Raw genomic sequence first — 23,411 nt, forward strand, 5'->3', positions numbered from 1 at the left:
CGATGCAGTTTGCAATGCACGGCACGGTTTGCAATGCACGATGCTGTTTGCAATACACGATGCTGTTTGCAATACACAATGCAGTTTGCAATGCACGATGCAGTTTGCAATGCACGATGCGGTTTGCAATGCACGATGCAGTTTGCAATGCACGATGCAGTTTGCAATGCACGGCACGGTTTACAATGCACGATGCAGTTTGCAATGCACAATGCTGTTTGCAATACACGATGCTGTTTGCAATGCACGATGCTGTTTGCAATACACGATGCGGTTTGCAATGCACAATACAGTTTGCAATGCACGATGCAGTTTGCAATGCACGATGCAGTTTGCAATACACGATGCTGTTTGCAATGCACGATGCTGTTTGCAATACACGATGCAGTTTGCAATGCACGGCACGGTTAGCAATGCACAATACAGTTTGCAATGCACGATGCAGTTTGCAATGCACGGCCCGGTTTGCAATGCACGATGCAGTTTGCAACGCACGCAGCGACTCACGGCACGGTTTGCAGCACACAGAGCCGTGCACAGCTCTGCACTCCGATCACACCAACCGTGGCGTTGCAAAGCCTCCTTCAGTGCACACACATCCAGCTCACAACGTGCACGATGCACACACACGGAACCACAGCTCCCAGCAGGCAGCGACAGCGGAACATGCAGCCAGCAGAGGACCCACCCCCACCGCTTTATTGCCTCTCCATTGGCCAAATTGCTGCCAATCATTAGGAGAACGGCGTCGGATTGGTTAGAGGGGAGAGGCGGTGGAGAGCGTGCTTCCTGCAGCTGCCTTTGCGCTGACCCCAGCATGGTGAGCGGGGTGGGGGGTGCATGGCTGCAAGGGAATGCTCGGAGCTGGGATGGACAGGGGGGGTTGCATGCTCCTTGCATGCTCAGGGTGCTCCAATATGCATAGGGGTGTTGCTGGGTTCATGCACCGGGTTGCATAGCCGAGCATGTGCTGGAGGGGGGTGCATGGACGGGGGTGTTGCAGCAATGCACCCCCCCCTGAAGCCATCCCCGTGCAGGCGGTGATGGGGGTGCAGGTGGTGGTGAGTCTGCTGGCAGCCAGCGTCATGCAGAAGTTGGCCCCTCACTGCTCCTTTGCTCGCTGGCTGCTCTGCAATGGAAGGTATGGACCCCCCCCCCCCCCATCCCCTTACCCACACCCTATAGGGTCTGGGGTAACACACAACCCCACTGATGCCCGCTGTTGTGCAGCCTGCACCGCTACAAGCACCCATCAGAAGAGGAGCTCCGTGCTTTGGCAGGGAAGCAGCGCCCCAAGAGCAAACGGGACAGGTGAGCAATGCAGACACCCAGCGGGGGTGGTGGGAGGGATAATTAGTGTTGGGTTCCCCTTGAGTTGCTTTGGGGGCCGGGGGTCCTCAGGGTGTCATCAGGCTGCATCAATGGACTGAGGTCAGTGGGGTTCAGGAAGGCTGGGTGCCACTTGGGTCACAACAATCACACCTTGGAGCATCCCTCCATGTATGGGGCAGAGCAATGGGAGGGACCGATGGGGATGGGTCAGGTGGGACTTGTCCATCTTAGAGATCATTTCCAACCTTCATGACTCTATGATGAGGAGCTTCCAGACAGGGATGTGCAATGCTGGGGGGACATGAGGCTCACACCAGCTCTGTGCCCAGTTCCCCACACCCATCCCTTGCAGGAGGATGAATGGTGTGACAGATGACAAGCCGCTCTCGGTGCCCCGTGACATCGACCTACACCTGGACACCTCCCCCATCACCGCCGTGGATGCTCTCGGTACCTCCCAGCACCCTTCTCCCCCTGCACACAGCCCCATTTGGTGACCCACATCCCCTCACGACCCGCAGTGCTGCGCTGTTTCCTGGAGTACCAATGGTTTGTGGACTTTGCTGTCTATGCCACTGCTGTGTATGTCTTCACTGAGGGCTACAGCTGCCTGGTAGAGCCACAGAGGGAGATGAACCTCGGGGTGCTCTGGTGCCTGCTCACCGTCTTCTTCTCCATGTATCCTTGTTCCTGCTGCTGCCACGTGATCCTTTTCCTATTGGTTTCGCATTGGAACATCATTTGGGGTAGAAGGTGTATAAATGGATGGACTAACAAAGCCTTGCTGCTGAGCTGTGCCTAACAGGAGCCTTTCCTTTAGGCCTAATGGCAGGGATGGTGCAGGGGTCCCACTGGCATGAAGGTCATCCCTGCAGCCCCCCATTTCCTTGACAAGCCTCCCCTGCCTCCAGAAAGGTCTTCTTCATGGTGATGCGCCATTACTTCCGCTCAGAGGAGGGCGGTGAGCGCTCTGTCTGCCTCACCTTCGCCTTCTTCTTCCTCCTCCTGGCCATGGTGGTCCTGGTGGTCCGTGAGGATTACTTGGAGTTTGGCCTGGAGCCCGGTGGGTGCAGGGGGCCGGGGTGAGGAGGGCGACCCTGGGCACCCACTGATGGCTGTGTGCTGCTCACAGGGCTGGATGGCGTCAGCAACAACCTGGAGAGCATCCTGAAACCGCGGGGGTGGGATTGGACGTGAGTTGATTTCAGGATGGGAAATGGTGGCTTATTATTGGAGTTTGCTTTGAAAACGATGCTTTCTCCCTCTGTGACCCAAAGGGCTGAGGGTCCCCCAGGGCTCTGTGGGATTGGGGTCAGGCCGGTCCCCCACCTGCCCTTGTTTTTCTGCAGGCTGCCCCTCGCTAAGCTGGCCTTCAAGCTGGGGTTGGTGGCTCTCTGCTCCTTCCTGGGTGCCTGCCTGACCTTCCCAGGGCTGCGCCTGGCCCAGACGCACCTCGACGCCCTCCGGATGGCAGCCGACAAACCCCTGTCCCAGTTGGGTGACACTGCAGAGTGGGGATGGGGAACAAGGGCTGGGACACCCCCAGCTCTGTGATGGTGGCAGAGAATGAGGGGATCCGGGAGAGGGAGGAGACGGGGAAAAGGCTGATGTCTGCACCGCAGGGTTCTGCTCCACGTGAGTTTCCTGGCTCCGGTTCTGGTGGTGGTGATGTGGATCAGGCCCATCTCACGGGACTTCCTGCTGCACGCGCCCATGGGCAAACAGACGGTTCAGATGTGAGTGCGGCACAGGGGGGCAGTATCCTTCCTTTGAGGGGAAACTGAGGCACGGCTGCACCTCATCCCCATTCCTTCCATGGGGGATTCTGGAGCGTGGGACCCCCCCAGCAGCCCCATCCTCTCCCCATTGAACAGCCTGTCGGACTCAGCCTACAACACAGCACGGCTCTGGGTAGTGGTTGGGCTCTGTGGGCTGCGCCTGGCGGCCACCCGTCCCCACCTGCAGGCTTACCTGTGTCTGGCCGAGCGTTGGGTGCAGCAGATGAGGAAGGAAGCTGGACGTATTGCAGCCGTGGAGATCCAGCGCAAGGTGCGTGCGGGGGGCCGGGCTGCGGGTGGGGCTGTGAGCCACATTGCTGATGGTCAACTGTGTGCAGATCACCAGGATCTACTGCTACGTGCCCGTGGTCAGCCTGCAGTACCTGGGGCCCATCATCCTCACCCTGCACTGTGTGTTGCTCCTCAAGACGTTGGGTGAGTCACCGCCGGGTCCAGCTGTGCAGCTCAGGGCTGGGGGATATGGGGACAGAGCCCATCCCTGGCTGCTGGCCCCTCTGCCCCACAGGACACCTCTCGTGGGGGCTGTACCCGGAGTCCCCTCCTGTCCCTGTGGCGGTGGATGTGGCAGCATCACATCCTGGTGGGGATGACGGGGAGGATGTGCGTGTGGCAGTGGAGCAGATCACGGGTGTGCTGGGCAGCATCCTCACCCCACTGTTCTTCCGTGGACTCTTTGCCTTCCTCACCTGGTGGGTGGCTGCGTGTCAGGTCGTCACCAGCCTCTTTGGCCTCTATTTCCACCAGCACCTGGCTGTGTCCTGACTGGGGGAGCTGGGAGCGCTGCTCGTGTCCCGTAACTGTGGGGTGTTTGTCACCTCGCTCCTGCCTCGGTTGGCTTCCCTGCTTCCATGTGCCTGTGGGATATGGGGATGCTCCTACAGCCGGCTCTTGGCGGGACTCCCCTTCTGCCACCCATCACCGCTGTGCCTGTCCCCATCGCTCCAGCCCCATGCAGTGGCATTGGAGCCAGGTTCCCACAGTGGGGTTTGCTGCTGCCTGCTCTAAACCATTGCCCAAAGCTCTGCTGCCAGCAGGGATCCCAGCAGGGACTGGCACAGTGCAGCGGGTTTGGGGCAGCAGCCTCCCTTCCCGGAACAGACTTCGGGGTTTGCTCTGCGTAGTTTGCCTCCCCTGGCTTGAGAGTGTGTGTGTTTTTATAGGGTCTCTGCTCCTCCCAATGGGGTCAGAGCTGTTGGGGTGGTCCCTCTGCTTGGTGTGAAATCCTTCGGTCCAGCAGCTTTGGCTGTGGATTGTTTTAGAAATAAATAACCCGGAGCTCGTTTGGTCATCCTGGAGCTGCTGCTTTCTTTGTGTTGTGCTGCCCTGAAGCCCCTGCTCTGGCAGCAAGGGGAAAAGGCTTGTCCTGAGAACACAACCAGGCCAATATGGCACTGCTCATCCCAACGGGGTTAAGGGGAATGGGACGAGCAGCTCCAATGGGCTCCTGGAGGCAGAGGAACGGTGGGTGCCGGTCCAGCAGCATGTAAAAGGATTAGCAGGTCTGGGCTGCTCAGAGAAAGGAGAGGGGCTCTGATCCTATTTGATAGCCTTGTAATGGTCTTAATTCCCTCTTGCTAAGGGCCGAGATGAGAAGGCAGCTCTGTGCCTGGTGTTAACAGGGCTAATCCAGCCAGCCTCCAAACTGCAGAAGAATAAAGGGGAAATTCCCCTCTTGCAGAGAGATGGGAAAAGCTGAGCCCCAGAGCAGCACCGCGGATGGACAGAAAGCAAAGAGAAATTGAGCTCCAGCAGCACCGTCACCAAGGAGCAAGGAAAGGTGCAAGGAGGGAGGATTCCCCCAGGGCCGGGATGCAAAGAGGTCTGTCCCATTAAGAAGCAGCCCAACCGCCTTGATGGCTCATTTATCTAATTTTCCTGAAGCATGTGCAGGAAGCAGCCGGGGGCTGAGCTGGGGGAAGCACTGGCAGCAGGAGGAGGGTTGCTAAGGCCTGGGGTTGTGCTGCAGTCAGACATGCAGACAGTTCCTCCCCAGAGATCTGCCCAGACGTGACCCTCTCAGGCGGGGACGATGACTGATAGACTCGCCAAGAGCAGGAGACAGATCCACCAGCACTGAAATTGGGCCACATCGAATACAAGAGAGCCCCCTCTGTCTTTATCTCTCCCCCAGAATTATCTCACTCTTTGTATCTTTGCTTTATTTGGGTGATGGTACGGGCTGGGCTCAGGGCTGCACTCAGCATTGAAGAGCAGCTGGGACAGTTTTGTGCTGCAGAGGCTCTGTTGGCATCAGGATGCCTTGCTGTGACCTGGGGCTGGCCTTTTATTGCCCCTATTCCCATTGTGCACACCTACCAATAAGCTCCTGGGGGTCCTTCATACCCCAGGGCAGGGAGGAAGGCAGCAATCCCTGCTCCCATCCCACATGGGATCCCCTTGTTCCCACCCCAAATGGGATCCCGTTGCCACCCTTACAGCCCACATCCTGCTCGGAGCAGCAGCACAGTGCTGACCCTCAGCTCTCTCTGTGCTCAGCAGCACAAACACGGCTGTGGAAGCAAACCCCAAACCCCAAGCAGAGGAGGAGATGCCAACCTTCACTCACAGGATAGAAGCAGCAGCTGGGGTGTAGCAGAGTGCTGTTATACGGGGCTGGATTCATCCCCACTGCCCAGCAAGGAGCAGAGACAGCAAAGCATCACCACCCCACAGCCACATGAGGCTTGAGAAGCAGCTGAAAGCACTGAAAACCCCAAGAACTGAGCAGGGCTGAACAGAATGGGGGGACCCCAACTTGGGGGAAGTCACCAGGCCATGGCTAAGCCGACAGTGCCACCTGCTGCCACTGCACACCCATCCCCATCCCACACTGCAGCACTGGGGATGGGCACAGCATTAGTCTGTGCTTTAAAGCAGTTGCTGAGCTGCTCTTCCCCATCTTCCAAAGCATCCCCTGGGCATTCAGGTGGGAGCTGTGGGTGGCAGAACCACGAGGAGGACACGCAACCCCAGCCCTGATATGGCTGCATTCAGTCCATCAAAGTACAACAGAAGGGGCCCTTCAGAGCCTGCAAAAGTCAATTAAGTTTTTTATTAAATATACATCCTCTCTTGGCACAAATCTTAAAATATATAAACATTATATACCAAAGTGTCTTCACTGCAATAAAATAGAACTCCAGATCCAAGAAAAGCGGGTCAGAAATCGACACACGCACACACACCGATGGTGAGGACACGTCTGGACAAAAGGCATTTAACAGTGTTTGTGTTAATAGATGCATAGACCACACAGGCAGCGAGCAGTGCTGGGACACCCTGCGTCCATCACAGGGTGAAGAGGGGAGTGGGAAGCACCAGCCCTGCAATAGCAAAGGCTGTTGTGCAGCACAGCCCCAGATTTCCTCCTCTGCACCAGCCAAGGAGAAAAGGGCTGGATAATGCTCATCTTTGAGTCACTTTGTGCCCCTGCTATCCTTGCCTGCAGCACAAGCTCTCCCCTCATTGCTTGCACAGAGCACAGCACCGCATGGAGGTGCCCAAAGAGGAGCTGATGAGCAGCAATGCTTTGCAGTGAGACAAGGAAAGGCGTGAGGCCAGGCAAGAAATCCTTCCCCAAACCTTGTACCCCATCACTTCATGCCTTTACCTTCTTGCCCCACGCAGAGGCCTCCATGTGTGTAAGCAGGACTGTTACGGGGATCCCTATCAAAGCTCCAGTTTTGTTATTTTAGATGCATTTCATTGGACCTGATTTTCTCGAAGTGCAAGTGCAGAACTAAAGGTGCAGAAGCAGGAAGAAAAGGCGAAGGAAAAAACCAACCCAAAAAGCAATGTGAACGTTTGGCAGCAATGCATTCGAGAAAAGTAAGACGCGTGACTTGAAAATTAAAGCAAGGAACTGAATTTTGGGGGGTAGTAAATGAATCTGAAAGAAAAGAGGAACCGGAGGATATTCCTGTTAGACTGGTTGTCTTTCTAAGAGCTGAAGGAATGGCTCTTGGCTGGCACACAGGCACCTCCCCTTCCCAATCACTGTGCCCAGAGCTCCTGGGCCATTCATTCTGGGCAGCACAGAGATCTGGAACGTATCTCAATTCATGCAAAGATTAAGAGAAGGGAAGAGAACACCCTGTTTCTCCTCTTCTACATTCAAACCAAGGGAAAAGAAAGAACTATTCAGAACAGCCCGAAGCAGTGACACGGTTATTCTTTTGCCCAAGAAATTAAAGCACCGAAACAATCACAGAGTGAATTCAGATCTCTCTCAATAAGTGCTCAGCCTGCAGAACTTGGAGGGATGTGTTTGGCTAACAGATCACTGAATTAAAATCAGGTGTAGCTGCTAATGAAGGAACAACTCCCCTCAGCTCAGCACTTTCTGAGCCAGGCTGTGCTTCAAGTCTCCATCCTCAGCTCAGCCCTTGGGCTCCAGCCAGGCTGCAGGGTGTCACAAACCATCCCCTCCATAGGATTCCCATTCACCAACACTCCAGCTGCATGCCCAGCATAGCAGGAGGTGCCCTACGAGCCCCTCTCCCCCCATTCAGCCCCAAACAAGAGGACAGCCATGCAGTGTAAACCCTTTCTCAGTCAGTACCCAGGAAGAACGAAGCCACCTTTCTTGCCACAGGGGTTCGGTGACACTCAGCACCTCATAAGACAAAGATAAGACAAGCAGTGCTTGCCCCATCCACATACCGTAGTGCAGAGCACAGGAGCCTGCCTGAGCTTGGATAGCACAGCTCAGCTTCCTCTGCTGTTGCTACAAAACTCATCTGTGCAGAAAGGGCTGTGCTTTGAACCAGCAGCCTGTAAGCTGAGTGAGAACCCAGTGTGGGCTGTATGTATGGTGGGACATGAAAGCACACACCTACAACAGCCACTGCTGACACTCCTCACTGCTGGTCTGCACCTCCCTTCTGCTAAGAAGCCCCAGCCTGGCCCTCACCTGGCCAAGTGAGACCAAAGCAAGAGCAGAAGTAATTGGCTTCTCCATTGGAGAAAAGAAATCAGAGCTCTTGCAAAGGACTGAACGTTTCACCCAATGAAGAAAACAGCTGATCATCTTCCATTGGCAATAGAGTAAGAAGATAGAGAACTCATGGTTATCAGCTCTAACGACTTGTATAACGACACCTAACATTTAATTACAAGGTCAGGTGGTGACTGCAGTCAAGTTTCACAATGGAAGTCATCACTGGTGGGCTCAGAGGCAGAAATCACTGAGTTTCATACCCTGCCCATCCACAACCATAACAGTAGGATCGATCCCTGTGTTGTGGAATCAACGTGCATACTAACACTGCAGGATGCTGCCTGTCACATCCACCAAATGGAAGCTCAAGTGCTCAGTTCCTAGGGAAATATTTGGCATTAGAAGCGAGTTATGCTCCCAAGAACAAGTGCAAAGACAAAAGAAAGGAAAAAGCTATTCCTACCAGTTGTGCAATTACCTCCATTCCCATTAATAAAGCCGTGACATGAGGCTCAAACTACAGTGACTAAAATATATACACCAGAGAAGGACAGCTTTTAAATGATGCCTTATTTTTCTTCTATACGTTATCTCCCCTCTACATGGGCTGTATCAGCTGGAAAGGGATTTTTCATCTTGGCTTGTGGAATGGGATTCCCAGAGAACTCTAAAGCTTGTTGTGACCTCTCGCACTCCAAATTTAATACTGGAACAGGACATAAAACAAAGCCACCTTCAGATCTCTGCTTCTCCGAAGCCTGACTGGAAATAGAAACAATGAAAGGTGCTCTGCAGTTCATTTTCAAATTGCAAATGGAAATGATTGGCACTAGACGTAGGTTTCAAGGGGTTGGTACCGACTGTGGAGCCTGAGGACACCATCTGGAAGAACTCGAGGATTGAAAGCAAACGGTTTTGAATATGAACTAAGAACACAGCAGGCACCAAAGGACAGTGAGGTTGTAGGGAAGCAGGGCCACCAGGCTGCAACCAAACAGCCTTTGGGTGCAGCTCAACTTGCATCACATGTGCATCTTTGAGACGTTTGTTCCTGCGACGTGCAGTGATAATACTGAAGGATATAACTGCTGGAAATTGAAGCCATGCAGCAGTTCCTTTTCTTACTTTAGGGCACTACAGCCTGCCAGATCCCTCGGAGAACAGCTGCCTTTAGGACCACGATGACAATAGAAGGGTTCTGAAGACCTGAAAGCACTACTGTGGTTTGATCCAATCCAGTCTGTGATTCCAGGCACAGCCCCCATCAATGACACTGACAACAAAGATGAGAATTTGATATACAAAACTGCTCAGAACTTTCCTCCCCTGCTGCCTACAGTCTTTGGTAACCTCAGGGGAACGCTGCACGCAAGGGAGATTTAATACAACTCAACCCAGAAATGAAAAAGAACATCTGAAAAGGGGCAGAGCTTCCAACCAGAGCTCACACAAACAGCTTCCAGAAGAAAAGAAGTGACCCGGACCTGTTCAATCCTGCTGTGTCCTGTTTTACAGAGCTCAGTGCTCGCAGGTCATTGGAACGTGGAATTCCCAACAGATTAACTGGAATATTGCACTTGGCAGACTGCCTCCAGCAGCGCACAGTAAGAACCGCCTTCCAGGAGCTGTGCTCACTTCCCACATTCAGCAGTTCATTCCAACAGCACTGAGTCCTGTCTCTCTCTGTCTCTCTCTCATCCCCACTCCATCTACCCAGAGAGCAGACGTGGAGCGCAGCAGCACTGTTGTTTGTTTGAGAGGCTCCACTCCCAGCATCAAAGGACAAGGCAGGAGGACGAGGCAGCTTTTGTAGAGGACACACCGTTCTGCGGAGCGGCGGAAAGGATTTCACTTAGGAAAGGGTTTAGTTGTGGGTTGAGGTTTCAAAACAACACGGAGGCTCATTAAAAACAAAAGAAAACCAAACGACAACAAACAAACAAAGAAGAAAGGTGGGTTCTCAGCTGCGGGAGAGCACGTACAGAGTGAGGGAATGCTAGCATTGCTCTTTCTACACGTGTTGTACTTTTCTCCAGCGAGGGCTGTGGGGATTAAGCTACTACCTTTCAACATTAGTGCTGTGCTGTAATTTACGGAGAAGGATCTGCGTCAGGTCAAAGGTTGTGAAGCTTATTCCCACTGCAATCGGACCTTTGACCCAATTCATGCTGAGTCCTTTGTACAAACCACGGATTAGTCCCTCTTCTCTTATAATCTCCTGCATGGTGAGAAGGATGGAACTGTACGTGTGTCCCATAACCCCCGCTGTCTGCATTCGCCGGCGAACCACATCCAGGGGGTAAGAAGCCGACTGACCGATCAAACCTGCACAGGCACCGAACAGAAGCCGCTCCGGAGGGGATGGCTGTGATTTCCCACTGTGATCTGAGAAAGAGAAAGCAGCAGAGGGTGGAAAGCTCCTTGTCACAACTGTGTGACTGAGGTCAAGTGGGCCAAGAGCCAAAGAGAGGACCCAGCACCAGCGCTGCCGGGATGTTGTTCCCAATTTGGATGTTAGCTGACTTGGGAAGTGACCACGTCCTCTCTGTGCACAGGACTTGAAAGAAGGCAAGAGATAGAAATGCTGCTGTTCTGCAGCTTGCCCTCTTCTAAGTCAGGGATTGGGGAGAGGGAGGCACAGGGCACACCCTGCACAAGCACAGGACTGAACAATTGGCTTCAAGGCTGGGACTTGCACCACGCTATTCAAACACCTGAAATTGGCCAAAAGCCTTCACCATTTCATTTGAAAGCCAAGAAAACAAAGGATCCGTTACCTGCATGCAGTTTCTTCAGCGTCTCATAGGTGAAAAAGCTAAGCCCGGCATACGGAATCACTCCAAGGATGGTTGGTGTAAATCCCCTATACAGTGTTTTCAATCCTTCCTCTCGGGATATTCGGATGAAGACATGAACAATATTGCTGTACCTAGCATGCAGACACAGGAAAACCAAACCTGCGCTAGTTAGTGCCCACACATCCGGGTAATGTTTCAATAGAGCTTTCTGAAGGATCAACAATTAATTAATTCAGCTCTGAGCTCATCAGGCAGCTCAGAAAGGATTTCAGAAACCTATCTGCAACAAGCCAGTCCCCAGCTCTCCTCCAGCCCTATTGCAATATGCTGTCCTCTCTGTTCGGTCTCCCCCAGGCACTGTGCCTGCTGGCCTCCTACCAAGCCAACAAGCAGGTTTTTCTAGGGAGGTTTTTGTGTATCCATCTCCTTCCAGTCCCAGGACTAACCAGGGCTTTGGGCATTTCATCAGCGCTCAGACCCACGCAGTAACAATGTTTATTACACCAAAGGCTCTGAGCAAGAAGTGACCCAGAAAATGAGAATAAAACCATCTGACCTTAAAAAGAAAGCTCTGTGTTTGTTCGTGGTGGTGGTACTTGCTTTCATTAGGCACTTACATCTCCTTCGGCGTGACAGCCATTCGAGCACGGACCATATCCAAGGGGTAGGTTAACATGGCAGCCGTTGTGCCTGCCAGAGAGCCAGCAATGAATCGAGGAAAGGGTGTCAGCGCTCTAAAGTAAGGTGAGAGAAGAGACCAAACAGATCACCTGGAGATGGTAATGCGGTGTGGCTTTTCAGCAGGACTCTACCAGCTACCGAATCCCTTCCCTGTCTGTGTACTTCAGAGAGCTGGATGGGGACGGGTTGGAGCAGCTGTGGTTTGCCACAGCAATCCCAAACTGAGGTCTCAGAGGATGCTGAGAACAGCACACCTGACCTGGGGTGTCTCAGACACTGTGTGCCCAAGAGCAAGAGGCTCAGGCCACATGCACTTAAGAAGGGCTCAGCTAGCAGCAAAAGGCTGGGTCTTGTTACTTCTCCTGCAAAGAAATGCTCTTTGCTTTGTCTGCCCACTCTCAGCATAGGGAAGCATTAACTCAACATCTAGGCCACTTCTTGCTCACGCCTCTAGAAAAAAAAACAGAGTCCTCTCACAAAGGTCTCCTATGTGCAGGACTACAAACCCAGCCCATTGCTCAGCCCCATTGCAGAACACTGCTCTGCAAAGCCATTGCAAAGAGGGGCTGCACAACCCTGCACTGAGAGCTTCCAGCCCAGCAGGCCTGCAAAAAGCAGAGAATCGTGCTCCCTCCCTGCAACCCACAAAATGCTCCATCCTCCTCTGCAAGGATCAAAGCCACGTTGCATCTTACTTTCCCTGGAAGCCGTAGTAGCTCCCCAGGAGCTGCTTGTACTCCTCGTGTGCGCAGAACTGAATGGCAGCATAAGGGATCACGCGCACCATGGTGGCTGAGTTCCCCCTCCAGAGACTCCAGAAGCCCTCGTTGAGGTAGGTGCGATAAATCAGCCTGTAGGCTTCCTGCAGGCAAAGGAGCAAAGGTCAGATGGGACATCATGATAAGAGGAGCCCAAACAATAGAGGGGGAAAAGGTGACCCTATAGCTTAACCCCTCCAAAGCCCTCCTGCCCCCTAACCCAGCAAGCTGGTGTCAGCTGTTACAGCCCCAACTCCAAAATGAGACAACTGAAACCTCTTCTCTAGGGAGACTGATTCACGTAAGTTAGTGCAAAAACAACAGGAGCTGGGAAAACAGAGCTTTACATCTTTGTTTGCTCTCTGAGGGGAAAGCACAGAGCTGGACTGGTGGGTTTTTTTTTTCAACCCAAATTAATCTTCTTAGTATAAAACAGAAGCATTTGGATTATACATATTAGCACAGCACACATGGAATAGCTGTAATGCACATGCAGCAGAACAAACAGCATGCCTCGAGAGGGATCAGCACCCACATTCACATTTCCTATACACCCTGAAACAGCTCTGGGGGGGTGGGAAGGAAGCAACCACAGGAGAAGGGAAAAGCTCCAAGTCACATCTGCTGCCATATCACAGGTAGGACATGTAGAATGAGAACTGGGTCCTGTCCATGCTTGGCAACAGGCAAAAAACATCAGCAAGAGTACTATAAATCCTATATCCAGTCCTTCCCTCTGTGCTCTTTCAACCCAGGTAAGTCACAAACAAACAAAAGATGCTTTTAGGGTTGATATTACTACCATGAATCAAACACTTGGGGTGAATGGGAGACAGACACATCACCTCACCTTGGCAGAAAATCTTTTTGAAGACACTAAAAAGAAAAAGCGAGCGTTAGGTCTCAATACACTTTAGATGGATCAAAGAAACCACAGGGCATATTTGAGCTAAGAAACACAATTAAAAGCGGAAGAATTAATGCAATAAACAAAAAGATGGAGATGCTTTGTAAGCAGCAAGGTGAGCGCTCACCAACGCTGCCCAACAGAGCAGGAGTTCATTTCTCCATCTGCTTTTGCAAAAAACATTCAGTTTGTCACTTCTTAATTTAAAGGGCTAAAAAAAGCAAATAACAACAGCAATTAAAGGAGGGCAGGAGCCAAGCACGGATTTGAGCAGCACATTTGCACACAGGTTGCAGCCTAATGCCAAAGTGGCACCCAGCACAGTGCTGTTAGCGGAGCTCCACGCTACGATGGTTTCATCCTCGCAGAACCCAGATGAACACTCCGTTTCTTTTCTTGCATCCATTCAAATTGACAGCATCTCTTTAAGTATGTAACACGGGAGGCCTGGGGAAGCCAGCTTTATTTGGCAGGCAGCAGCCCTGCTTTGTAACATCCCTGCAGCAGGAAGGAAACCCAGGCGAAAAACCCGGACAGCAACGCTAATGAAACGTGGTTCCAATTAAGTCTCCGTTGCAGTTTCTTTCAAACTCCTTTGAGACTTGTAACCTCTCAAGTGTGTCAAACAATCACATGCAAATACATTTTCACTGCGCTGCTCCTTTATGCAATTCAAAGCTTTTTTTTTTTTGAAGGCCTTTTTTTAATAACTAAAACCACCCCGATAACCGCTCCGAGCTGACTCTGCAATGGAAAAGAAACCTCTTCCCCACTCCCATGGGAGCTCAGTCCTCAGATCAAAGGACAACCTCCCATGTTTGCATGACCCCAAGATGCTTTCCCTCCTTACAGAAAGAGAACGGGGCTGTAGTGGAAGCCTCCAGCACAGAAATAGAGTGGGAAACCCACTGGATAGGAAATTGGGCAGAACGGGCAACTTTCAGTCATATCCTCTGCAGTAAGTTTAATGGGCCAAACCAAACAGGTCCTGCACAACACGCAGGGCTGGATGTGTTAATGGTGATTTATATGGACAGCTGATGACTCATCCCAATTCAACAGCTCCCATCCTGACATCCACCCTGACATCCCAACCTCAGATGAACCGCAATGCTCATTCTGCTGGGGAAGCACAGCACGTCCTCAGTGCTCACAGACACAGCCCACAGCTGCAGCCAGCCCAGGCTGAGCTCCTTGCAGCCTCACCTCCCTCATCTATATCCCTGCCACGCCAAGATTGGAAATCACGTCAAATGAAAGTCAATTTAAAATTAAATCTCGTCCAGGGATTACAGTAAACCTACCCAATTCATTTAATCTGGGATGTCAACTGGATTTAAAAACTCCTGGCCTCACCAAATGTTTATTCTACCAATTGGATGGGCCCTTCCCGTCAGGGTGATGAATACAGCTGGTGGCTCTCATGCTCAAATGGGGGAACTGAGAGGAGCCCATGGTGGGGCTGAACCCCAAACCCCACTCCATGCATGAACCTTTTCTATTCCAACTCAGAGCGTAACTGATGGTGATACTCAGCAAGTTGAAGGGTTCCAAAAAGCATTTTGCAATACAAAGCTAGGTATGCCAGCTTCACTGTCTCTTGTAAACACTTCTCATAACCAACCTCAATTCCAACCACATTCAGCTGGAAGAAAACACAACTGTTCTCAGAAATATAGTGCACATGTGAGCAAGCAGCTCCATCACCTCCTCCGACTTCTACCACCTAACCTCGCTCCCTTTCCCTCTCACTTTGTTTCTCCAAATTGAACAAGCACAGAAATCTGAAGTGCTATAATTCATCCCCTCAAATGCAGCTCTTCCACCATCCAGCTGCTCTGCACCCTCCCTTATTGCATGGAATGCTCACAAGCTGCAGCCAACTGTCCCCAGCCAGCAGTGCGTGCACCATGCTGCACTGAAATAGCAAAGCTCTTGCTGACTACCACAAGACCTGAATCCAGGAACACCATCCAGATGAACAGCTGATTGACATCTGCAATAATCCCACCAAAAACCAAACAATAGGTTGTCAGACTCAATGCACTGTGGCATTGTGGCAGTGTCACCTCTCTGTCACATCCTACCCACTCCTTTCAGGTTGGGGGAAGTTCTGGCTGAATACGTTTGGAGCTGGTTTGGTTTCTGTTAGCAATAAGGTCAGAGCAGCTTGTAAAAGGCCACAGAACTTACCCTGAAACATGATTTTTGTTCTATCCAGTGGAGCTACTGCAGTTTTGGCAACAGCACCAGCCAGTGCACCAGACATCAGGGAGTTAAGTACTTTCTTCTGCTCCTGGACACCCTGAAATAAAGCATTGTTCAGTGTGGCACAGTCAATCCTAAAGAGGAGTTGTAATACTTTATCTTTGCTACAGCATTTCCTCCCACCCAGGGACATGGGGGAGCCAAACTCAGGTGTGAGCATCCACTTTATCCTGCAGTCTTTCCCATTAGCTCCATGATACAGCAACCCAGTCGCATTTCAGTGCTGTATCTCAATGCTGCATCACTCTAAATTGTTTTGTCAGGTTGTTTGCAAGGACTTCTCTGTCCCTTTAAGCCCAGTGTATAAATGTTCCCTACCTGCTAATGCAACAAGAGTGGCTTTTGATTCTCTTGAGACAGCTAAAAACCCGTGCAGGTGTTTTGGCAACGTGAACATTCCCTTCAAAACAGTAAATTCCAAGCACAATAAATTCCTGACCAGATCACGAATAACAAAGATTAGAAGTGTCTGCAAAACACAAAGTTCCAAGGTCTTCCTCTCTCCCTGTTGAGATTTCTACAGGCAATGTGACTGCTTATGATTTAACCATGCACAAAAGTGTATTTCTCTCTTGCCTTTCCACCAACACACAAACCTACTTTGTCCCTGAGATCCTAGGAATAAAACACGACAGGCTTCCCTCTATGATAAATGGAATGGAAGCGTTTCTGTTATTGACATTCCTGCCACAGCTCATATTTATAAAGCAGCTATCTTCTCGTAACACATGGGCAGAAAGCAAGTAAATGACTTGAAATCTAACACCGTGAAGGTTATGGGATGAGAGACAAGCCAAGCTGAGGCTTAAGAATGTTAACTTCTGATATGCTTTGTGTTTTAGTGGAGGAGTTAACGCCTTTCCCCTCCCCACCAGCATGTTTCCCAGCTAAAACATTAATTTTTTTTATTACAAAAACACACAGAGGGGAAAATGGAAGGGAATCAATCTCTGCTGATCTGGTGTCCTGCGCACAGGCAGCACTGTGTGAACTTCAGACTGAGTTTTGGCTCCATTCCTCCAGCAAAGTCATTCCACATGAGCAAAAAACCTGAGCTAAACCAGAGCAAGGTTCAGCAGCACCTTCCCCTCTGGTGTTCCTAACAGGAGTGCATGACAGCAGTGAGAGCAATGAGAGCATTGAGAGCACTGAGAGTAGAACCCCTGGCTCTGTTCCCAGCTCTGCCATCTCCAACCTAACAAGACAAAACCTTGAATGAGGAGACAACCCTGCCTGCCTGTCAGCCCAGAGCCATTCACGGCCCCTTCCCAAGGGCTGGAGATGCTCAGCCATCCTCAAAGCTCAGTTATACATTGCATGGTTTGGACATACACTGCAGCCTCTTCAGCACTCACAACCTAAATCCCACTGAGATCCCCTGCAGTCACTCAGCTCTTGGCTCACCCCACAGCACACAGCTCCCAAACTCTTGCTCATACCTCTGCTGGAAGATGAGCTGATGCAGTTGGCTCCACATCCTGCCCTTTGATATCCACTTGACCTTCTCTCACACCATTACCCATACCAGTTGCACTTCCAAGTGGGCAGAAGGGCACTGGCTCCTGATTGGAAAACAAGAACAAAATAAATGTTAGCATCAATGGTAGCAAATATTCAGGTCATAAAGTAGCTGGAAGGGAAGGAAAGGGACAACTCCAGCTTCCAGAATACTATCCTTGGAGATACAACTGTGTGTATGACAGGGACGGGGCAGTGGGAGTGCTCTGGTGCTACCTAAAAACTGCTTCATTGACCATATCCATTCTTTTCTCTCCCAAGGAACTCAGCTGCAAGGTCCAAAACCAATTGGATGATTTCTAAGGGTGAAGCAATCCACCCTGTTCTCTCCTCTTCCATTGCTTTACAGTGAACATTCAGGTTGCCACTCATTCCAACTGTTCTGCATCACTCGGATACTAGAAAAGGCATATAAAAATTTAAAACCCAGATCTGGAAAATGGAATATTTCTAGCAGTACATCCCCAAAGGCTGCCACAAGGCACTGGGGGTTATTTTTAAGGGACATACAGCCCCACACGTGCCATAAGGGCTGCATGGATGACATTACAGCAGCACGCTGAGCACAGCACATTGGTGGCTGCAGAGCTCCCTTCCTGCACAGCTGCAGTGAAAGATGGCCCTCCGAGCTCTGCATTGACTCACAGATGGGGTGTAGCTACAAAGATCTGCTCTCTAAGCAACAATTCTGCTCCAAGAGCCATCATTCCATAGAGTTAGCATCCATTCGAGGAATGTGAGCTTGGGAAACCTGGATTCTCCAACTGCATCCTGCAGCAAGTTGCTTCATCTCTGCCCCATCCCATGCCTGGGAAACCAGAGGCACAACAGCTTGCTTAAAATATCACCTGAAGAGCTTTTATTTCTCCTCCTCTTTAACAATCTCCAGCCATTAAATGCTTGTCAGCACCTCTCAGACTTGCTGACCTATTTTATTCTTTTCCTCCCGCATCACTCTCATAAATTAGTGCCAGACTTCCCTCTCAAACCCCCCTTGGCTGCAGCAGAGATGTTAACACAGAGCCAGGAAGCGCTCAGCCTTGGCTGTATCAATGCGTGACCCATTGGGGGTGATGGAGCTACATGCAGCCCACACGCTCACACCCCTCCTATCCTTAACACCATTTGCTGGAGCTTCAGGAAGGCAAGGCAAGTTCACAGCTCCTGGGGGGTGTCTTCCAAAAGAGGAGCTCGCAGGATGCTGCTCAATTAACTCCACAATGCAATGAAGGAGAGCCCAAAGCAGCAACGTTGGCACTTGGGATGTTCTGTTGTGGAGATCTGGTCCCATCAGACCACATGCATAGACATCCCCACACGGTGGGTGTGGGTCCTCATTGAGTGATCCTGATGAATGCAATGTTTCTAATTACTACCTGTTATTTCCCTCTCATCTCACGGAGGTGGAACTGCAAAGCAGAGCCCTTCAGCAAAGCAGGGAGAGCTCCTGGGCTGATATTATCCCCGGGATAAATGTAGGTCACAATATCAGATTGATCTCTGCCTAAAATAAACCCACCGAAATAGAACTCGTATTGCAGAGCTTTGGAATTCAACATGCAACTGTTTTAAAATGGGACTCTGAAAGATGACTGAAAGGAAACCTCTAATCCTAAACTGCTATTATTAAGCTTAGACCTATTTTGGAAGATGCACATGCATAAAGGCGATATCTGTTTACTCAACAGTCTTGTCTTTGATGCTATTCAGAGCTGTTTCTCCCCTCAGTGCCTCATGCCCTGATCCTACAACACCTGTCCACATATATGCCAGCCCTATACTTGTGGAGCCTTAAACATGGAAGCAGCATCTATTCCTTGCTGCCCCATTTGCTCCCTGCAAAGCAATGCAGCAGTGCCTTGTTTCAGAGGTGGGTTGGATGCTGACTTCACATCACAGACAGAAAATAAAGCTTTGCTTTTCACTTTCAGTCCAGATTTATAGGGCTCAGCCATTAGAAAGCAGACCTTATCTTGCATATATACACACACGTACATATATGTGCATCAGGCTGTAAAGCAACCCACAGAAACCCAACACGGAGCAGCTGGCCGTGATTTTCACCCCTCACACTCCATCCAGCCCATACACATTCATCGCTTCCAAAGCCACGGGGAACAAGAGAAAAGCAAAGCTGCAGATGAGATTTGCTTTTTGTAATGCACTGCTGTGCTATTTCAGTGGCTGTAATACAAACCCTCACTGCAGATCCACAGAGGACCCCCTCAGCAGAGCTGTCCCATCCCCTGGCAGGGTGGATCATCAGCAAGGAGAACTGCTGCTGAACACGAGTTCAAAAGTTGAAGAGGTTTAATGAGTAACACCCGTGGTGCTGTTACAGCACAGCCCACGGCCTGCACCCAGCTGCAGCAATCAGAGCACAGTGCAGATGGGGGGCACACACCAGGGCAGCCCCCATCTCAATGCTGAGCCCCATTGCTGTGCAGAGCAGCTCTGTGCTAAACCAAGCACCATTCCCTGCACAGCACGAGGTGCACAGCACACGATCTGCACGTGGACACTGAGCACACCGTCACTCCTTCCCTGCTACCTCCCAGCAGCACTTAATGAATACCTGAATGAGTTCAATCATGTCAGATGGATGCTCCAACAAGTCTGACCTTCTGCCTTTCTTGGTGGTGATTCTAATGAAGAGGGCAGGTGAGACAGAAGCAACGTATTCAGATGTCTCTCCCTTCCTTCCTTCCCAAAAGGAAGACAGGCAGGTGCCCATTTGCTGTCCAAAGCATCAGGGATATGAAGGAAAACATTTCTGACTCTCCAGGCCATTGGTGAATCCAATCCTGATGCTACTCCAGCCATTGCATTTGAGCACACATTTGAAATCACGCCGTCTTAAGATAATTTGTTTCTCAGCAGAAGAAGAAACGCGTTGCAGAGAGCAGCAGCACAATGAAGGAACAAGCATAAACTCACCAGGTCTGGTGCTGAGAATTAAAGTCTCACTGCTGAAGAAAAGGCTCAGAGGTTGGGATCCATCCCCATATCTCACAATTAAGCCTTATTTAGAAGTCTGGTTTGACATCACTCAGGCCTAGAGGAAGGCTGGGGTTGGCACTGATGGCACAGCTGGCACAGAAGGGAATCCCACCACCCACCCCTATGGCTCACTGACATCCCAGCACTCCCATTCTGCCACACTTGAACATCCCTGTTTACAGCAAAGCACCTTCACCACAAAAGCAGCCCCAGACATCGCAGCTTCACATCACAACACAGCAAAGCCCAGGCACGCGGCCCAGAGACTGCTGGTGGGACATCACCAAAATCCACATTCATCTGATGCTCCTGATAGAATCCCAGCCTGTCACAAAGCACAACTGCTCCTGCAGGAATACTGCAAAGCAAACAGCCACCAGCAACAGCACCCACTGCTGCTCTCTGGGATGCACCCACTGCTATGGGGCACCCAACCCACCACAATCAAAGCCCCATTGAGTTCCATAGAGGTGAAGTCACCTGCATGACTCCATCCGGACCCATCAGCTTCCTTTGTTAATTAACAGCTATCTACTTCTGGATTTATCTCTTTTTTTTTACTTCTTTATAGTGCCATTAACGTCTCTGCATCACCAACAACAGTTCAAGTAGGGAAAATAAAGCTAGGAGAGCTCTGGCAGAAACCCTCACCCGCTTTCCTAGGCAGGCTGGAGTGAAGCAGAGCCTGGGGAAGCTGCTCCATTAGGTTCCCTTCAGTAGTTAAACTGAGCAATTGAGGCTGACAGAGGCAGAGCAGCACTGCAATCACAGCCGCCTTAAATTCAACCTTGGAGCAAAAGCATCTCAGAAAAACCACAGGAGGAGGGGGATGAACTATGGCTGTGTGCTCCCCCGAGGTCCCTCATTGCCTTCCAGTTTGATTAAGGCATTAAAAATCAAACCCAGTGATGCCCTGCAGGCTCAGCTCCCATCAGTCATATCCATCTTCCGGGTGCATAGAGATCCAATCCCAAAACACAAGCTAGGAGGAGCCTGTTGTGCTTTCCCTTTAAAAGTCTGTACAGGAGCTGTCAGCACAATTTGGAAGAGCCGCTGACAGCCTGATTAAAAGACTCACTAAATGAAGGTACCTGGAAGCATTTAGTTTTTTATGGGGTTGCTTCCTTGCAAAGAATAAATGCTCCTCCTGCCTCCACTCAGATAAATGGATGCAGGATCCAAAACATGAACAACCCCCAGACAACCAGGAGCAATCGATCTTTGCCCAGAACTGTTTCAACACACAACCAATCATGATCATCTCCTTGCTGAAATCCCATCAACAAAGAACAAACCCAAAGACTAAGAAAGAAGCCACAGGTGGGCACTATTCCCTACATGAGCACCAGTGCTGCTGAGCTGCAGTGCAGAGCTCAGTGCAGTTCTACAGCCCAACAGACACAGTGTGCAGTGAGGAGGAGCAAAGATCTCCAGCACTCACCTATGTTGTCGCCTGGAGTGAGCTGCTGACCTTGCAGTTCAGCTTTCCATACAAGAAATCATCTTCTTACATGAGACACTGGGAATATCTCTGTGTTACTCTTGGTGAAAGAACCAGCAGCATCGTTGTAAACCTCAGTGCAGCTTCATACAGTTAGGAGCAAAGTTAGCAGCAGAAAGTGATTGCTGGTTGCTGAGCTTCTTCCTAAGAGGAAACCCGTCTGACCTGTACCAAACCCATCTGCCCCACCAGATGAACACACTCACGGCTGCACCGCTGCTCGTCTCACATTCCAAGTGACCTCTGCACAAAACACACCCCGCTGGGACTGCCCAAGTCAATGTGCAGATTGCAGCTGCAGGTGAACAAAAAGCGATGGCTGCAGCTCCTGACTCATCCCACTGTGCTGTCAAGGGCTGAAAGTCCTCTGCCTGAATCTGAAGCAGCTGCTGGGGCTGGAAAGATCCTGAAATGCAACAGCCTGGTCAGTCCTCAGCCCCATACACAGCTACTCTCTTTAAGGCAACATTAACAGCTTCCTATGCAATAACCAGGGAGACAAAACCACCTGCTGAGAGCTCATGGCTCTGCTGGGGTGGGATGATGCTCAGAATGCAACCCTTGGGTTTGGGACACCCAAACATCCCATTATTTCACCCAGAGGAGGTCGGTGTTCCTCCATCAGCCCGTTGGTCCCCTTGCCTGCTCCCACTGACACCTCTCTGCTCCCAAACACACTCAAACCGGAGTCATTTGGAACCCAGAATGTTTGCAAAACGCTCCAAACCACATCAGAAACACATCATAAAAACACAGCATCTCCACAACACGCTCTGCAATCAATGACAGGAGCCAAGCGAAGCTCCAAACCCTCTCTGTGCCATTAACTGCCAGCAGGAAGGTGGCAGTGAGCAAACAGAGCCATCCCGGACCCTTCTGAGCATGGATTATAGGGCCGTACAGTGCAGGCAGCATCACACACCCGGCCTGGGGCACTGAGTGCAGCACAGACAGCAGAACAGCACACAGCAACTCCTCACATCACATCTCCGTGTGTCTTAAACACAACCTGGGACCCTTCTTGTGTGCTGGAAAGAGGGAAAGCCACTAAGTTTGGGCTGGAAAGAGATGAAAGCTTTAGTTGGAAAAGAGCTCAGCGTTTAACACCTTCCACATCGAACTCACGTTCAACTTCAGAAGCAGAACGACGAGCAGAGTTTGCATCGAGACACCGAGCGGGGCTTCCAGCCAACGGGGCGGAGCGGAGCCGGGTGGGCAGCGGCCGAGGGGGTCGGGGGGAGCGGCAGAGACACGGGGGGACGGGAGGGAACGGGAGGGGACAGCGGGGAGGGCAGGGAATGGGGACGGACAGGGGATGGGGGTGAAAACAGAGGACACGGGGACGGGATCGGCGGGGACACACGGTAACAGCAGAGGACAGAGGGACACAGAGGGACACACACGGACACAGTGGGACACGCAGGGACACAGTGGGACACAGTGGGACACACAGGGCCAGGTCGGGCCCGCAGTGACCCAGCAGAGGCCGCACCGAACCGAACCGAACCGGACTCGAGCAGCGCCGCCCCCTCACGGCCGTTACCCCCCCACAGCTCGGCCATGGCCGAGGGGCGCACGGAGCGGTGACCCCGCGCGAGGCCGCAGCAATAACCACCCGTGTCCGAGAGCGGTTTCACCCGACCCTCAGGCTCTGTGCCGTTATACCGTGATACCGCTGTTATACCGTCATACCGCCGTACCCAGCGGCCGGGCCGGGCCCGCACTCACCGGCTCCGCTCCGCTCGGCGCCGCCGCACCGCTGTCGCCTCCCGGCCGCCAGGCCTCCCCCGCAGCGCCCGCGGGAGGCGGGGCTTTCCCTATCTACTGACCAATCGCATCCTCGGAACGAGGGGCGCGGGCGGTGCCGTGCGAGCTGAGTGGTTGAGCGGCGGTAGACGGGCAGACGAGGC

The 23,411-nt window shown here is 51.5% G+C and overlaps 2 protein-coding genes across 21 annotated transcripts; one reads left to right on the top strand and one right to left on the bottom strand.

Moving 5' to 3' along the window:
• The first annotated feature begins 784 nt into the window (after positions 1-784).
• TMEM161A (transmembrane protein 161A) lies at positions 785-4,419 on the top strand. Of its 3 annotated transcripts, none has more exons than XM_015886592.3 (12): positions 785-820; positions 1,024-1,141; positions 1,231-1,311; positions 1,685-1,782; positions 1,854-2,010; positions 2,244-2,395; positions 2,465-2,525; positions 2,682-2,825; positions 2,955-3,068; positions 3,207-3,381; positions 3,449-3,545; positions 3,637-4,419. In XM_015886592.3, exons 2-12 carry the CDS (start codon positions 1,044-1,046, stop codon positions 3,891-3,893), a joined length of 1,434 nt encoding a protein of 477 aa, XP_015742078.2. In that variant the 5' UTR covers positions 785-820; positions 1,024-1,043; the 3' UTR covers positions 3,894-4,419. The 3 variants fall into 3 exon arrangements, with proteins under 3 accessions (XP_015742078.2, XP_032296846.2, XP_085373913.1); XM_032440955.2 differs by having other exon boundaries at positions 1,038-1,141; XM_085517787.1 differs by lacking the exon at positions 1,024-1,141 and having other exon boundaries at positions 1,186-1,311.
• A 1,749-nt stretch (positions 4,420-6,168) lies between these two features.
• Positions 6,169-23,299, bottom strand: SLC25A42 (solute carrier family 25 member 42). 18 transcript variants are annotated; one of them, XM_085517789.1, is made up of 9 exons: positions 19,576-20,105; positions 19,198-19,278; positions 16,922-17,044; positions 15,408-15,519; positions 13,158-13,183; positions 12,245-12,411; positions 11,486-11,602; positions 10,848-10,999; positions 6,169-10,455 (listed from the first exon to the last, which is right to left on the bottom strand). In XM_085517789.1, exons 1-9 carry the CDS (start codon positions 19,732-19,734, stop codon positions 10,130-10,132), a joined length of 1,263 nt encoding a protein of 420 aa, XP_085373915.1. In that variant the 5' UTR covers positions 19,735-20,105; the 3' UTR covers positions 6,169-10,129. The 18 variants fall into 18 exon arrangements, 12 of the variants coding, with proteins under 12 accessions (XP_085373915.1, XP_085373914.1, XP_015742079.2 ...); XM_085517788.1 differs by having other exon boundaries at positions 19,198-19,281; XR_014935071.1 differs by lacking the exons at positions 19,198-19,278; positions 19,576-20,105 and adding an exon at positions 23,230-23,299 and having other exon boundaries at positions 10,848-11,027.
• Positions 23,300-23,411: the final 112 nt, after the last annotated feature.

Source organism: Coturnix japonica, chromosome 16 (genome assembly GCF_054131305.1).
Source record: "Coturnix japonica strain WE chromosome 16, WE-NBRP24, whole genome shotgun sequence".
Taxonomy (NCBI): domain Eukaryota; kingdom Metazoa; phylum Chordata; class Aves; order Galliformes; family Phasianidae; genus Coturnix; species Coturnix japonica.

Excerpts from the sequence above, each read along its gene's own strand:
- SLC25A42 (XM_085517788.1), bottom strand. The coding sequence starts at position 19,734 with ATGGGCACCTGCCTGTCTTCCTTTTGGGAAGGAAGGAAGGGAGAGACA. Across the intron at positions 17,045-19,197 it reads TCTGTGGATCTGCAGTGAGG|GAGCCAGTGCCCTTCTGCCC; the intron begins GTTTGTATTACA and ends TTTTCCAATCAG. Across the intron at positions 11,000-11,485 it reads GCTGTCACGCCGAAGGAGAT|GTACAGCAATATTGTTCATG; the intron begins GTAAGTGCCTAA and ends TCTGCATGCTAG.
- TMEM161A (XM_032440955.2), top strand. Across the intron at positions 2,011-2,243 it reads CTCACCGTCTTCTTCTCCAT|AAAGGTCTTCTTCATGGTGA; the intron begins GTATCCTTGTTC and ends CCCTGCCTCCAG. Across the intron at positions 3,382-3,448 it reads CCGTGGAGATCCAGCGCAAG|ATCACCAGGATCTACTGCTA; the intron begins GTGCGTGCGGGG and ends AACTGTGTGCAG.